At 42.3% G+C, this 14,809-nt stretch overlaps 1 protein-coding gene across 3 annotated transcripts in view; it reads left to right on the top strand.

Moving 5' to 3' along the window:
- The window catches only part of Cers6 (ceramide synthase 6), a 317,328-nt gene extending 315,176 nt beyond the window's left edge, over positions 1-2,152 (top strand). For 2 of the 3 annotated variants that reach the window (XM_004634783.2, XM_023719164.1), the window contains one exon: positions 1,386-1,649. In XM_004634783.2, the coding sequence (XP_004634840.1) occupies positions 1,386-1,538 (153 nt within the window). In that variant the 3' untranslated portion in view covers positions 1,539-1,649. Of the gene's footprint in view, positions 1-1,385 lie in introns of all 3 variants that reach the window. The other variant, XM_004634784.1, reaches the window with a different exon arrangement.
- Positions 2,153-14,809: the final 12,657 nt, after the last annotated feature.

Raw genomic sequence — 14,809 nt, 5'->3', positions numbered from 1 at the left:
TTTGAGGTGGTAGATTCTAGGATTCCCGAGTTGGTGTGGGGTGAGAGATGCAGATGAGCTATGATTTGAAATAACCTCTGTTTTAGTTTGAAATATCTCCTGGAGATGCCAATCTCCTTAGCCCGGGCCTAAGGACATCACAGGAGGACCACCTTAGGACAATTTCTACAGAGCTATACAGACAGGTCCTGTTAGGCCCCTCACTTAAAAGTTAGGTAGGGCCAGGCATATAGCTCAGTGGCACAATGCCTGCCTGGCAAGTGCAAGGTCTTAAGTTGGATTCCTGGTACCAAAAATAAAATAAAATAAAAAGTTTAAAAGTTAAGTAAACAATATCTAGTTCTTGGAAGATCTTAAAGTCTGCTGGGTAGAACTAATTTAGATTTACAGAGTAAGAGGTTTAAACTATTTTCATTTTAACAATAATAGAGTATTGCTTAGCATAGTGGCAGATTCCTGTACTCCCAACACCGAGGAGACTGCAGCAGGAGGATCGCCACCAGTTCAAGGCCAGCCTGAGTTACAGAGTGAGTCAAGGCCAGCCTGAATGACATAGGAAGACCCTGTCTCAGGAACAAAAAATCCGAAAAGCAATAGAGTAGTTCCCTAATTTCCCCTGGTTAGAGTACCATTTTTCATCCTTCATGGTAATATAAATTTATATCATGGTACCTTATTTTTCCAGGCTCATTACTTAATGAGACCAAGTGAAGGATTCAAGAAGTTGGTACAGTGGGGACCATTTAGGGAGGATCTAGTCAGTGAATTTTCCTCTGGAAATAGTTTACACTGGACCCCACCCAAGAGCTTCTTACAGTGCCTTCTAATGTCATTAGTTCATGTATGACATATAAAACTACAAAGTCAAATAGAAACCTTTTTTTAATGATCTAAACTAATAAGTATGACCATTGGTGTGGTTGAGAGCCAACTTCAGTTAGTTCTCAAGGAGAACATAGTCATTAGAGAATACATTGATCCATTTGTACCCAATTCCTGGAATGTCATTCTAATAGTGTAGCATGCCAGTTTGGGGTAAGAGGAGAGTCATGTCTAGTATAATGATGGAAAAACTGTGGTATGTGTGTTATTTTCCTTTTGAGACCAAAGATATTAATTAATGGATGAGTTCTTTTTTCTAAACTAAAACCTAAGCATTCAAGTTTCATGGCATTGTTGGCACATAGTGGGTTTTGGTTTGTGGTTTGGGCGCATGTATCCAAAGGGTTTGCCACCTCTGGGACTCTAGTACGGTTTCAGTCTCAAGAGATACTTTAGAGACTTCAACAGTACCAACCCTATGACACCTAAATTCACCTTCTTAGCATGCTGTGTCTTGATGGCTCCTTAGACGCTGGCTACATTCACTTTCTTGTGTTCTACAGGTGTCCAAGGATGATAGAAGTGACATTGAGTCTAGCTCAGATGAGGAGGACTCAGAACCTCCAGGGAAGAACCCCCACACTGCAACAGCCACCAATGGGACCAGTGGTACCAATGGGTACCTGCTGACCGGTTCTTGCTCCATGGATGATTAATTACTTAAAACTATAAGTCCTGAACAAAGTGAACTGTTTGTTCCTGGAAGTATTTAATAAGTTGCAAATGCAGTTCCTTTCATAATATTCCAGCACCAGAAAAAAAAAAAATTAGGATTATCAAAGCATTTTGAATAGTGCACTGCCATATGTCCTGTCTGTGAATGAAGAAGAAATACCATTCTATGTAGGCATGCTGTATGTAATGACACAAGGGAACAGTATTTGCATTTGTACTGTCTTAGAATTTATTTATTTTTTGTATGTTTATAAATCTGTGGACAAAAGAGGGTTTTCTTGCTCCTTTTATTCCCCAGGTTCGTGACAGTGAAGGAGATGCTACATCTGCTTCGGCCCCTTCCTCTCGCTGTAGTCCAGCAGGCCAGGTGCATCAGCTTAATTGGTCACTTAGAGCAAGCCAAACCCAGTGCGAGATCCCCAACAGCGCTGATAGGTTTGCTTTCTTTTATTGCTTTGCCTCTTCTGAAGCTGTGTCATCAGTCTCCGTGACTGTCCTCCCAGTGTGAAGCTTAAACAGGATCAGATTGGTTTATAAATTGTCAGTCACTGTGGTCGAGTAGCAGTTCAAATAATAAAGAGGATGATTATCGGAAGGCTTTTTCGAATGTTGTATGAAACTGTTTTGGAGTAGATTTTATCACTTGTGCACACAGCCAAAATTTGTCTCACGAGTGTGGCAGTTAGTTGGGCATTGACCTGTAGGGCATGGAAATTTTGTATTCTCTGTGTGAGACAAATTCAGTGTTCTGACTCTGAAGGACAATACTTCGCTTAAAGTCTTAGTTATAAAGAAATCAATCTTACTAGTAGGAATTTGTTCCATGTTAGAAGATTTATATAAAGAGGGCAACTGATTTCAATCAGATTTTGCCAACCTCATAATGAGTGCTGCCGTCTGTTGTGTCCTGAGAAAAGAAGCCAAGTGCATTTGGGATGGTGAAGGGCGTCTCTCTGGAGCTAGCACAGGTCGCCCCGGGGCGCAGCACTTTATCTCAGCCAGCTTTTGAGGAAAGGCCCTAGCCTAGTTGGACTTGATGTTTTTGTTTTGCTGAGAAAAATAAAGCCAGTGAAAGACAGACTGGTGTTCCCCTTGTGTTTCTCTTTGGACATAACCCACAATGACCTTCCTCGTGCACTCCCAAGTCCTTTCTATTTGCTTCTTCTTTGAAGACTTGTATGGTTTCCAGGAATTTGTATTCAATTTTTCTTTCCAGAAAAGCAACAAAATTCTGTTGGGCAATGGCAATATCAGCAATGAGAAAAAGTCCCCGAAGAATAAAGTCTCCTTCAGCCTTCTCCACAGCAGTGTTAGGTACAGATAAGAATTCCATGCACATAAGCCAAAGAGGACTTCTCTTCTAACTTCTAGTAAGAGAGAATACATGAGAATTGCATGCCATTATTTTGTAAATCAAAAAAATCACCACCTAAAATAGGAATCCAAAACAAAATGCAAGAATATAAATGTGTGAAGAGAGCAGAACAATCCTAGAACGTGTGTAGTCTGCTCAGAGCCACTCATGTTTAATTTGATTAAGAAGAAAACTAAAGAAAAGAAGAAAACTAAAATATGTCTTTGTGCCCACACTTTGCAGTCTGTGAGTTAATAGAAGAATATTTCCAAACAGAAACCTCTTTTGTTGTAATATTGTGTTTCCCCACCCTCCTCCAAATACAATGTTTCTGGTATGGTCCATAGTAATACTTGAAGAGGTCTGTTTGTTTATGTAGAAAACAACGCAGCCTGTTTTGCTGGTGGACCCTGGTTGCAGTATTGCACAAAAGAGGCATTTGCTTAGGCATCTAGTTTGTGGATGGCTGAGTTCATGAGACCAGTCACAAAACACCAAAAAGTAGTCCTTTCAGTGTCTGCTCAAATGCAGAAGACAAAAGTAACATCAGGCATATTAGAGCAGAAAGTTTTGAGCAGGTAAAAGATGTCAACACCTGAGATGTGAGACGTATTCACCTCACTTTACTGTCTGGGCAAGTCGAGTCCTCCTGATGGACGGAATGACCTTGAGACCACAGTGGGTCCCAGCAGGAGCCATCTTGCATGGAAGAATAACTTCAAAATCAGCTTATAAATTAAAGATTTAGAAGCAGTACATGAGATGGTAACATTGATTCTGTGCTTAGCAGAGGCAAATCTAAGAGACCTTTCTTTTTTTTCCCTCAGTGTAACTTAGAAGGAAGACTGGGCATGTTCAGTCTTTCTAGTTGCTAGTGTTAACACGGTGCTCTCTACAGAGTTCTTTTTTGGCTGTGGGACTTGGTGGGGATTTTTATGGTGCGGAATAACCTGTGTCTGTCTGCTGCTCTCTGATGGTGGCCTGAGAACAGCTGAGAGAGAACACTCTGAAGTAGCTTCTTGTCGTGTGTGCCAGACTGTAGACTTTGAAGGTGCATTTTGTAAATTCAGCTGTAGGTTAGTGAGAGTGGTGTTTCTTGTTAGTTAGCCTGTGGTGACATTTCCTTCTTCTAGGCACGTGCAGACCTTTCCAGGGTTCCAAGGGATATGTAGAAAGGACTCTAAAAAAAGTGATAGTTTAATCTCCAATGTTATAGCTTTTCTAGATCTCTTAGCGGGGAGAAAAAGTAGAAAATCAGGTAGAATTGGGACTTGATTTTATATCAATAAATGATATAAAAGTGTATGATCTACGTGTGTATGTGTATGTCTCTCCAAAAGTTGATAAAAGCAAAATGTAGTGATTTGTCTTTGTCTGTATTTCTATCACAAAACCACTAGAAGCTTCCCGGGTCCTTTGTTCTGGTTCCCCACCAAGCTAAGGGTGGCGGAGCCCTTTCAGTCTCTTAGCCACAGAGCTACGTAGGGTACAGTCCAGGGCATGAGCACCTGATACAACTCATGTTGCCAGATCAGTCCTGTGGATTTTGACAATGGGAGAGAAACGATCAGTACTTTGGATTATTCAGGTATTTGTTGGAAAAGGGGAAACAAGTCCTGCTTATCCCCAGGCTTGTATTAACATCCTACTGTTGAGCTGCAGGACAAGTGGGGTCCTAGCTTCCCTCAGATAATTGCACAGCATCTGAGAAAGAAGAGGCAGACAAGGTAACCAGGAAGTAATGTGAGATCAGGAGATCTCTAGTCAAAATAGAAGATGAACTTCCAAATGGCCAGTTCTGTTGCTACACTTGCCAGTGTGAATTCAGTCATACACTACATAATAATGTTTCGGCAGTGACAGACCACACGCACAGTTGTGGCCCTGCAAGATACTAACAGCCTCAGTGTCTAGTAAGCCAAACCAGCTGGGTTTGTATAAGTCTGCTCTGTGATGTTCATGTGTAGTGAAATCACTTAAGGGGACAGTTCTGAGGATATGTCCCTGTGGTTATATGATACATGAATATATTGGACAGAAGTTTAATTTGAACACACTGAATGTCTTTATTTTTACGCAAAAAGAATCTGAATCTTCCATTTTGTATTAAATCTCATTGTTACTTGGACTAATTAAAATGTGAGTCTTCCTTTCAGCTTGTCTGAGACTGCTAAAGCGCTCCTCAAAGAGAAATTTTTGGACAACCACGATTGTTCCCAGTCCACTCATAATTCTACATTAATAGTTACTTTTGTCTCTATCTGGAAATATTAAAGCCAAAGTTGCCTGAATATGTATTTTCGTTGATCTGCAGTATAAAGACTATACAGATAATCCCAAAGGCATTGAAAGTTTCCATGTATTAGTGTGTGTTGCTGTCATTAGATCCAGAGAGGTTTCAAGAAATTTTTTGGAAATAAAAGGTTAAATGTTTACATTTCATGTTATATTTGAGGTGGTAACATTCTAATTAGCTTTTTTGGTCTTTGGATTTCTTCTTTATAGACAAATAGGAATAGTGCAGAAATGTTTCTAATATGGAAATAAGAAAAAAAATCAAATCAATGTCAGCCTGAAGACAATGTGATCCCATAGCACTTTTTCATGTGCTGTAGGTAACTTGTATGGAAAAAGAAGGTTCAGGGAACTCTAGTTGTTGCACTTGTATCTAGAGCATCATCTTGGAAGGAATAATCATGAGCAGTTCATTAAACACAAATTCTTCTTGAAAATACAAGATTTTTTTCTTAAAATACTATTGTCCCAAGAATCAGTTTAGGTTTCTCTTGGAGAAATAAAACTATTTTCAAATTGCCACACAGTAATTATCACTAGTTCACCTGCTGTGTCTTAGGTCTTTTAGGGATTGGCCAAAGAAACCACCCCTAGGGGGCACTCGGTGCATACTAGGAGCCCTGTCTACTCTGCTGTTGTAACTCCTCTAATACTTAGAGGTAGCATGTGTAGTGCCAGTTTTCATGGAGAAAAATTGTCTTGGAGAACATTAAACTTCTTAAGTATTGTTAATGAGATTTGCAGGCACCTGAAGACACAGCCTTTTCTAGGTATTTCCAACATGGGTTCTTCCCAAAGACTTTGACTGTACTACATTACCAAATGGGCACACGCTGAGCTGAAGGGATTGAACTCTGCAGCCTGGTGGCGTATAGTGTCTTCACACAACGGAGTTCTTGGGATTGATGAGGAAGTGATAGGAGGGTGAGTCTTAGCCTAGGATAGGAGGGGCCTGTTAGCCTAGGGTCAGTCTTGCTTGATCTCATTCATTCGCATTCCTTTCAGCTTTCTAGACTCTTGATAAGAGAAGGAAACCAGGCTGTCATTTTCCTGCTTTGGATTTCTCACTAGCTTTTGGATCTCATGTGTCACACCTCTTCCTCTGCTGATTCCATTTTTCAGAAAGCTGTTTTTGTACTGTGTGTGTTTCTTTATGCTGGGTCCATGAAGGCATGGCTTGCTGTGTTGGTGTATGTTTCGTGGTCTAGAATCCAGAAATAACAGCTCTGAGGAAGGTTTTTGTGTTTGGAAAAAAAAAAAAAAAGTAGTTTTCTTTCTTTTGGGGGGGAGGAGAGGGTTTACAGAAATCAGAAGCATCATCATAAAACTACATTTTGAAAATTAAGGATTTTAGAAAGTAGCTGCAAAAATAAGTAAATAAAGGCTGTATAAGAGGAGCAGCTACATGATGATTCTAGAAGTTCAGTTTAGAGTTCATTAATTTAAACATGGAAAACATCCTCCAAGTTTGATTTCTTATAGCTCCATTAAGCTCTTACCCTCATGATTTTCAACAGCATCTGTGTGCCCATGTCATAATCATTTGCTTCCACAACCATTTGTTGGCATGGAAGGGGCTGGTGGTTAGCTTTTGGTTTGATTTTTTTCAGCTTTCAGTGAGAAATAGGCTTAGGTGACAAAACCTTATCCTCTTAAAACAATTCAATGCTTGAGCATCTCTGTCAGAATAGAAGGATGTATGTACTGTTAGCCAATTAGAATGATTTCATGTGTTGTTACTGTGTTTTGCTGATTTTATATGAAAATACAATTATTCATTCTTGACCTCTGGAAGCAATCATTATTATGAAGATCATTTTACTTTGGAAACACTTTCATAATAAAGATAAGTACTAAGAGAACAGTGTAAGTGTCCTTTACTGTAAGCACTAACTAGCTCATGTTGGGAACATACCACACCTTCTTGATGGAGATGTGTGAGCATTCATGTCATCCCAGTTGTTTCTCACAAGGCTTCTGCATGTCAAAATCATGACAATCATTACGAAAGGAGTGTTATCTTACGATATACAGGGGTGATCAAAATATAGAGTGAATGTTTGCATTTTAAAGTTGATTGCAGTAAAAGACACATCGCCATGAATCCCTTTTAAAAATCCTTCCCCGTTACTTTGAACAAACCAATCCCACTGTTCTTGCCACTTCGGAAGCAGTTCTGGAAGTCCTCTTTTATGAATGTCTTTGTAAGATGTGATTAAAAATGCTACTGCCAACTGCCACCTAGTGGAAAAGCAGGCTTCTAAAAGCATCGTGGTGTCTCCTCATCCACCGTCTTCACTGAGCTTGGTCTTGTGCGGCTTCAGGTTCTTCCTCAAAGGCAAAATAACTGCAGAAGGTAAATATTTTGAGTTGATTCAAGATATCACGACAGCCACAAAAATGCTACTAACTACACTTACAAAAAAAAAAAAAAAAAGGGACTTCGAGAACTGCTGCAGAAGGTGGCAGAAATGGTGAGTGACTGAGGCGAAAGGGAGCTTTGGGGATGCGAGTTAACAGCAATGTGTCTCTCACCATAATTTTTAAGACTTTACACATTTGCTGTTGGTTTTGATCAGACCCCCTACTATACAGCATCTCTTTGAAAACTAGGATATAAAAAGTACAGTGTTTAATTTTATGAGGCCCTTCATTCTGCAAAACAGTGATTTCGAGAGATACCAGAGTAGATACATCACACTGTGTTGATTTCTCCAAATACAAAGGAGGCATCAAGGACTAACAACCCAAGCACAGCACGAAACTGTTCCCTGCTGCCTCCATAAGTCCTCGCCCCTTGGCTCAGGCCCTGGTCCTCGGATCCTCTCTCCCTTTTCTCTGCCTTGGGTGAGAGGCTCTGTCTTCCCCAAGCTGTTCTTTTTCTCTAATGTCTCCAAAGCTATAGAACCAGCCCAGAAATTCAACAGACCCCCTCCCACCCTCACTAGTATTATAAAAAGGTGAAATCTTATGTCTTGTACTAAGATTTTATAAGGTAAAATAAGTAAAAGAAAATCTTATAAATCTTGTAACTACTTCCCACAACAATTTAATTTCAAGCATAAATTATTCTAATAAATTTAGCCCACCAGAATTTCTCTGAGATACACTCATATAAATAGAAGACAGGGGCTGGAGAGATGGCTCAGTGGTCTAAAGCACCTACTTAGAACAAGTTCAGCGAAGCACAGGGACCGCGGTTCAATCCCCCAGCACCACATGCCAGCCAGCCCGCCCCCTGGTGGGCTGAGCTGGCCACACACACACCTCTCTCTCTCTCTCTCTTTCTCTCTCTCTCTCTCTCTCTCTCTAATAAATAAAAAAAAAATTTAAAAAAAAATATATAAATAGAAGACAGACTTCTTGGGAAGCCATGAACTCTTCCAGCGAACACAAGATAACCTAGCGCTGGAGCTATCTCTGCCAACAACCACAGCACAGCTCAGCTCACTGTAGGCCCCTTAGTATGGCTGGTGCTGCCGCACCCAATCAAGCAAATGCAGTCTCTGCCCCTAATTCTGTTTCCATCACACCTCCACTTGCTTCAGTAGGCAGAACAGCAACGTTGCCAGGAACATAGAAAGAGGGCAGGGCAACAAAGCAGGGGCTGTGCTCTGGGGTCTACTGGGGTGGTGGGGGTTCCGCAGAACCAAGCGTCACAGGGCCTGGGTATCTCCACAGTACTAAAGCATGCGGAAACAAGTCTTCCACCATTCCTAGATACTGCAATTTTGAAAACTGCACAAAGGTTGTGTTACTGGGAAAAGAAGTCCTGGTCCAATGGTTAAGTTGAAGTACTTCATTAGTAAAAGGACTTCTTTGAAGGGGTGGGCTTGATTGCAAGATCAAATGAGGGAAAATACAGTGCCCAGAGGTCATAAGCACAGGACACATTGCCAGCCCAGGCTACTACCAGATGCCACAGAGGGAGTTGTGTAGAGGAGAGGCTGCCCCATGAGGATGTGGATCTGAATGGAGACCAAGTGCCATGATACCTCTCTCAGCTTGCTTTGAATTTGGTTGACCTTGACCAAAAGCTGCTGATGTGGAGCCCAGGAGATGGTGCTCTGCAGGCTTCAGCATCTCACAGTGTAGAGCAGGGCAAAGAGTAGATGTGGGTGCAGCAAACAGAACAGGCAGCATGGAGTTGGTATTCTGGGAGCCTTCCTGGGGCCTGGCATGTCACAGGGCACAGTAGGAATTTACTGCAGAATGTCTTCCCAGGGGAGAGCGAGCTGGCAAGATGTGTGTTGCCAGCCATCAGTGCTGCCTCTGCTGTAGAACACAAGGAAATACATGAGGAAATCCTTCATCACCAGCTGCTTTGGGACTCCAGGTTTCTCCAACTGGTATCCAGTGTCTCTCACAGGCACTGCTCTGAGCCCAGAAACTGAGGGCTTGCAGGGCAGGACTCAGGTAAGAAGGCCGCCGGCAGCTGCCACCCAGGCAGTAGGGAAAGGGGTGTGGGGTAGAGCCAAGGAAGAGGCTGGAAGCAAGCAGAGGGGACCCAAGGGGAAGAAAGTGAGCCCTGGGGGACCTGGAGGGCTGAGGAGGCAGTTCTGACACAGAGAAGGGCTAAGACACCGAAGCTGCAGTCTCATGACCAGCTTTTGAGGGTTTTTAATACTTTTAATGAATAATGGAAATTATTTACTAAAGATGACCTGGTTAGCAAATGCTTAGGTCCCTGGTTAAATCATTGATCCATTCAGAGAGCCCACTGGGTTCAGGGAATTATTATAGACACTAAGCCTAGAATGGTGACTGAGACAGATAGAAGTTCCTGCTCTCCTATGATCTAGTAAGGGAAGGAAAAAACCCAAAGACTGCAGATGGTATATCAGGAAAATGTAGATTTTAACAACAATGGAGTATGGGATAAGACAGTTCATGCCTGTAATCCCAGCTACCCAGGAAGCAGAGGTGAAAGCATCATGAGTTCAAAGCCAGCCTGGGCAACAGTAAGACTGAAAAAATAAAAAGCCGTAGGTTGGGACTGGGAGTGTAGCTCAGTGACAGAGTGTGTGCTAAGTATGTGGGAGGCCCTGGTTCAACCCCCAGTATCACAAAAAATGAGAAGAAAGGAGGGAAAGAAAGAAGAGAGGGAGGGAGGAGAGAAGTGACGGAGGGAGGAAGGAAAGGAAAATGACAACAGCAGGCTAGGACCACACATTTAAAAGTGACCAAAATCCAGAATACTTACAACACCAAATGCTAGCAATGTGAGACAGCAGCAATTCTCATTAATAGCTAGTGGGAATGCAAAATGAAGCAGCCACTCTAGAACAATTTGGTAGGCGATAGATAGATGATAGATAGATAGATAGATAGATAGATAGATAGATAGATAGATAATTGGCTGAATGTGGTGGTGCTCACTATAATCGGCTCACCTAGGAGGTTGAGGCAGGAGGGTTGCTATGAGTTTAAGGCCAGGTTGGGCCATTCAGTGAGTTCAAGGCCAGCCTGAACTATGCAGTGATACTCTATCTCAAAAAACCAATAATAAAAATAAAAATAAACATTGATACAGCAATCACACTGCTTGGCATCTACTCAAAGGGATTGAACCATGTCCACACAAAAACATGAACATAGATGTTTATAGCAGCTTTAGTCATGATTGCCAAAACTTGGAAGCAACCAAAATGTCCGTCAGTGCCAATCAGCTTTCTATCAGTGTGACAAAATACCTGAGGAAAGCAACTTAAAGGAGAGTGGATGTGCTTTGACTTACGGTTTTAGAGGTGGCAGTCCATGGTCACTTGGCTCTGTTGCTTCTGGGCCTGGGCTGAGGCAACTCACCGAGGCAGGAGCAGATGGTGGAGTGGAGCTGTCACTTACTGATGGGCAGGAAGAAAGACAAAGAAAAGACCAGGCCGAGATGCACCTTCTAGATTCCACCCTTGATGGCCACTTCCTCCCAGCTCGGCCTCCTCATGTAGCCTGTCCAGCTATGACCCTGTCCATGGATGAAGCCAGACCAGATCTGGGTAAGTGAGCTGTGGTCATCCTGATTATTGGATTATTACTCAGTGCTAAAAAGAAATGAGCCACTTAGCAGGCCATGGAAAAGTATGCTTTTAATTTGACATCTGGAAAAACTACAGCTGTGGAGAGAGCAAAAATATCAGTGGTTCCCAGAAGGTGCAAGGGAGGAAGGAATCATAGGTGGAACACAGGGCTTATGAGGGATGGTGGAGGAAGTAAGGAAGGGAGGAAGGAGAAAGGAAAGGGAATAAATGAAAGAAAGAGCAAGAAAAGGGGAAAAATAAAAGAAGGAAAGGAAAGATTATGGCTGGAAAGTTAGGGAGGTTCTTGAAGGACCTGAATCCCCTGGTAAGAAAGATGGGCTTTAGAGTAGGAATGATGGAAATCTTTTAGGGATTTGAGACAGAATAACATGGTCTGATTGGTTGTCATCTTTGGCATTACAAAGAAAATGAGTAAACAGTACCTAGCCTAACTATGAGCAGGAAAAGTGCTCTGGCTCCCAGTGTGTTCATGATGACCACCAAGTGCAGTGGGCAGTGGCGACAGGGCAGGGTGGCAGGCAGGCAGCCATGGGAGGGGGTCAAGACAAAGTGCTGGGGAAGACTCTAGCCCAGAGAACAAAGTAAGTCCTTACAGAGAGCAACTTTGCTTTAAGGATGCTGAGGAGTGAGACAGGAAAAGCACCCAGACCTCTTCAAGGACAGTGGCTTGGAGAACTAAGGGAGGCTGGTCGTCGGCAGCTGGAGGAGCACCTTATGGGAAGGCAAACATCCCGGGCTGAGTAGTCAGCCCTCATCATTGCTAGCACCCTTCTTTGTGTGGTTGAAAGGCACCCATGGGGTGTGAATTGGTGGAGGAGAGTAGTTTCCAAGACACCCCTGGAGGAGTCCAGTAGGCCGGGATGGCAGTCCTTGCTGTGTCAATTCCACACACATGGTTTGTGGCCCGAGAGCCTGCGCTGCTCAGCACCACACTGCCTGGCATAGAAAGGTGACAAGCAAAGGCCAGTACACCTCACAGACCTTCTTCCCTGCAGCGGGTCAGCCACCAGGTCCTGTGAGGTACAAAATGATCCAAAGCAAGCTATCCCCCAAAGGGTTGATGCCTGCCACTCACAGAAGTTGTGTTCTGCCAAGATACGGCCCATCCTGAATTGTGAATACTGAACCGTTGTTCTAAGCAAAACAAAGGGTTAGGTTCCTGTAAGCCTGTGCTTGCACGCTTTATCAACCAACTGGTACATAACATTGCCTTACAGGGCTCTGATTTAAAACACTTTACTATCTATTATCTGTCTAAATCTATCATTTATCTATATCTGTATCTCTATTTATCTATCATCTGTCATCTAGCCAACCTGTCATCTACCTAGTTGCTTCATTAACATCAAACTCCAGGGCATCACGATGATCCTTGCTGCATGAAGCTTTTGTCATCTCTGTAAGGCACATCACAGTTATCTCATGCTTAGAAATGCAAGACAGCACTGTAGTAGTACACTTTGAAAGGTATTTTATTTTATATTTTTGCAACACAAAAGATTGAACTCGGGCTCTCTCTCTCTCCCCCCGCCCCTGCTCCATAGGCTTTGCCTAAGCCACTGAGTTGCTCTGGCAAGGCCGAAGCTTATGAGCCTCCTGCCTCACTCTTCCAGAGTGCAGGGATGGCAGGAGTGCACTGCCCGCCCGGATTTGGGTGCTATTCATTTTAAACAATGAAATCACCAACAAACACAAAGGAGAAGATGGAAGCACGTGGTCCATAAAAAGGATGCTCACCAGGACCGAGTTGCTCAGGCAAGGCCCAAGCTTGTGAGCCTCGCACGTGTGCAGCTCAAAGTTCACACCGATGTGTGCATGTCCACAGGATGACTGCAAAAGCAATGCTATTGGCCAGGTTCTCCAGTGAAACAGACGCTGCAGGAGATGTATACGTACATGTGAGAAAGACGGAGAGGGAGCTTGATTTAATAGGTGGAATTGGTTCACGCTAAGATTCTCAGGGCTTAGAGGGTCCAAGATCTGTATATGGGTAGCTAGGAACGCAGCAGAGATGACCGTGAGACGACCAGTGACCTCAGAGACTGCCAGAGAAAGACCAAATTCTTTCTACTCTTTTCAGGCTTTGGATTAATTTAGCCGAGCTCCCAGACATCGTAAAAAGTACCAGCTTTACTCACTCTACTGATTCAAATGTTAATCTCACTCAAAAACATCCTCACAGGGGCAGGCCAGATGGCTCAGGGGATTAAAGCACCTGCTTAGGTAGAGCACAGTTCGTCCAGGCTTGCCGTGCTGGCCCCACCCCCAGGACACACTGAGACTGGGCATGGTGGCACATGCCTATAATCCCAGCGCTTGGGAGGCTGAACAGGAGGATTACTACGAGTCAGATATGTGTAATGAGACCCTGTAGATCCTGTACTAAATACATTAAAAAAAAAAAAAAAATTCTGACAGGTACACTACAAAAATCAATTAAGCAAATATTGTGCCCAGTCAGCTTGATGTGAAATTAACCATCACCTGCCAGACATTGATTTGGGGTTATAAAGAAATTTTAGTGAGCAAGTGAGTTTCAAATTATAGAACCCACCATAATAAGGGGTGACTATTATCACCCATTGGGGTGTGTTTGACCTGGGTTGCACCATCTTGAATGAGCAGAATATTATACTTTCTGAAGTTTTAGAAATGAGGTGTTAAACAAGGTCATTATTTTTAATTTACATAAACTCAGGCATGCTGGCACATCCCTTTAATTCCAGCCAATCAGGAGGCTGAGGCAGGACACTGCAAGTTTGAGGCCAGCCAGGGAAGTCTAGAGAGACTCTAACTCAAAATAAAAAGTAAAAACAGCTGGGGATGTAGCTCAGGGGTGTAACAGTTGCCTAGCATGCCAAGGCCCTGAGGGTAAGCTCCAGTACTGCAAATATATATATATATATATATATATATATATATATATATTTTGTAATATATAATTTGTAATATATATATATTTGTAATATGTATTTGTAATATATATATTTGTAATATGTATTTGTATATATTTGTAATATGTATTTGTATATATTTGTAATATATATTTGTATATATTTGTAATGTGTATTTGTATATATATGTAATATATATTTGTATATATATTTGCAATATATTTGTAATATGTATTTGTGTATATTTGTAATGTATATTTGTAATATGTATTTGTATATATGTAACATATATTTGTAATAAGTATTTGCATATATATTTGTAATATATGTATGTATTTGTAATATGTATACTGCAATTTCCTTTTTAATCAATTTATTTGTTATGGTATTGAGGACTGAGCACATGAATGCTCAATGAGTTACATTCCTTAGCCATTTTATTTTTTCTTTTGAGACAAGCCCTCAGTAAGTTTCTCAGGCTGGGCTTGAATTTACAGTCCTCCTGCCTTGCTTCCCACTTGGCTGGGATAAAGGGTGTGTGTCACATGCGGATTTAAATTGGATTTAGAAAAGAAGTCATAAATACCCCGAAGTGCGGCCCCTTGCCGGTGGTCTCCCGTGCGCTGCTCTCGCGCGGCCCCCAGGTTACTTGCGCCTGTGCATCGCTGCGCTGG

The sequence above is a fragment of the Octodon degus genome, unplaced genomic scaffold (assembly GCF_000260255.1).
Source record: "Octodon degus isolate 3935 unplaced genomic scaffold, OctDeg1.0 scaffold00065, whole genome shotgun sequence".
Lineage (NCBI taxonomy): Eukaryota > Metazoa > Chordata > Mammalia > Rodentia > Octodontidae > Octodon > Octodon degus.
This window is presented reverse-complemented; position numbering and strand designations above follow the sequence as displayed.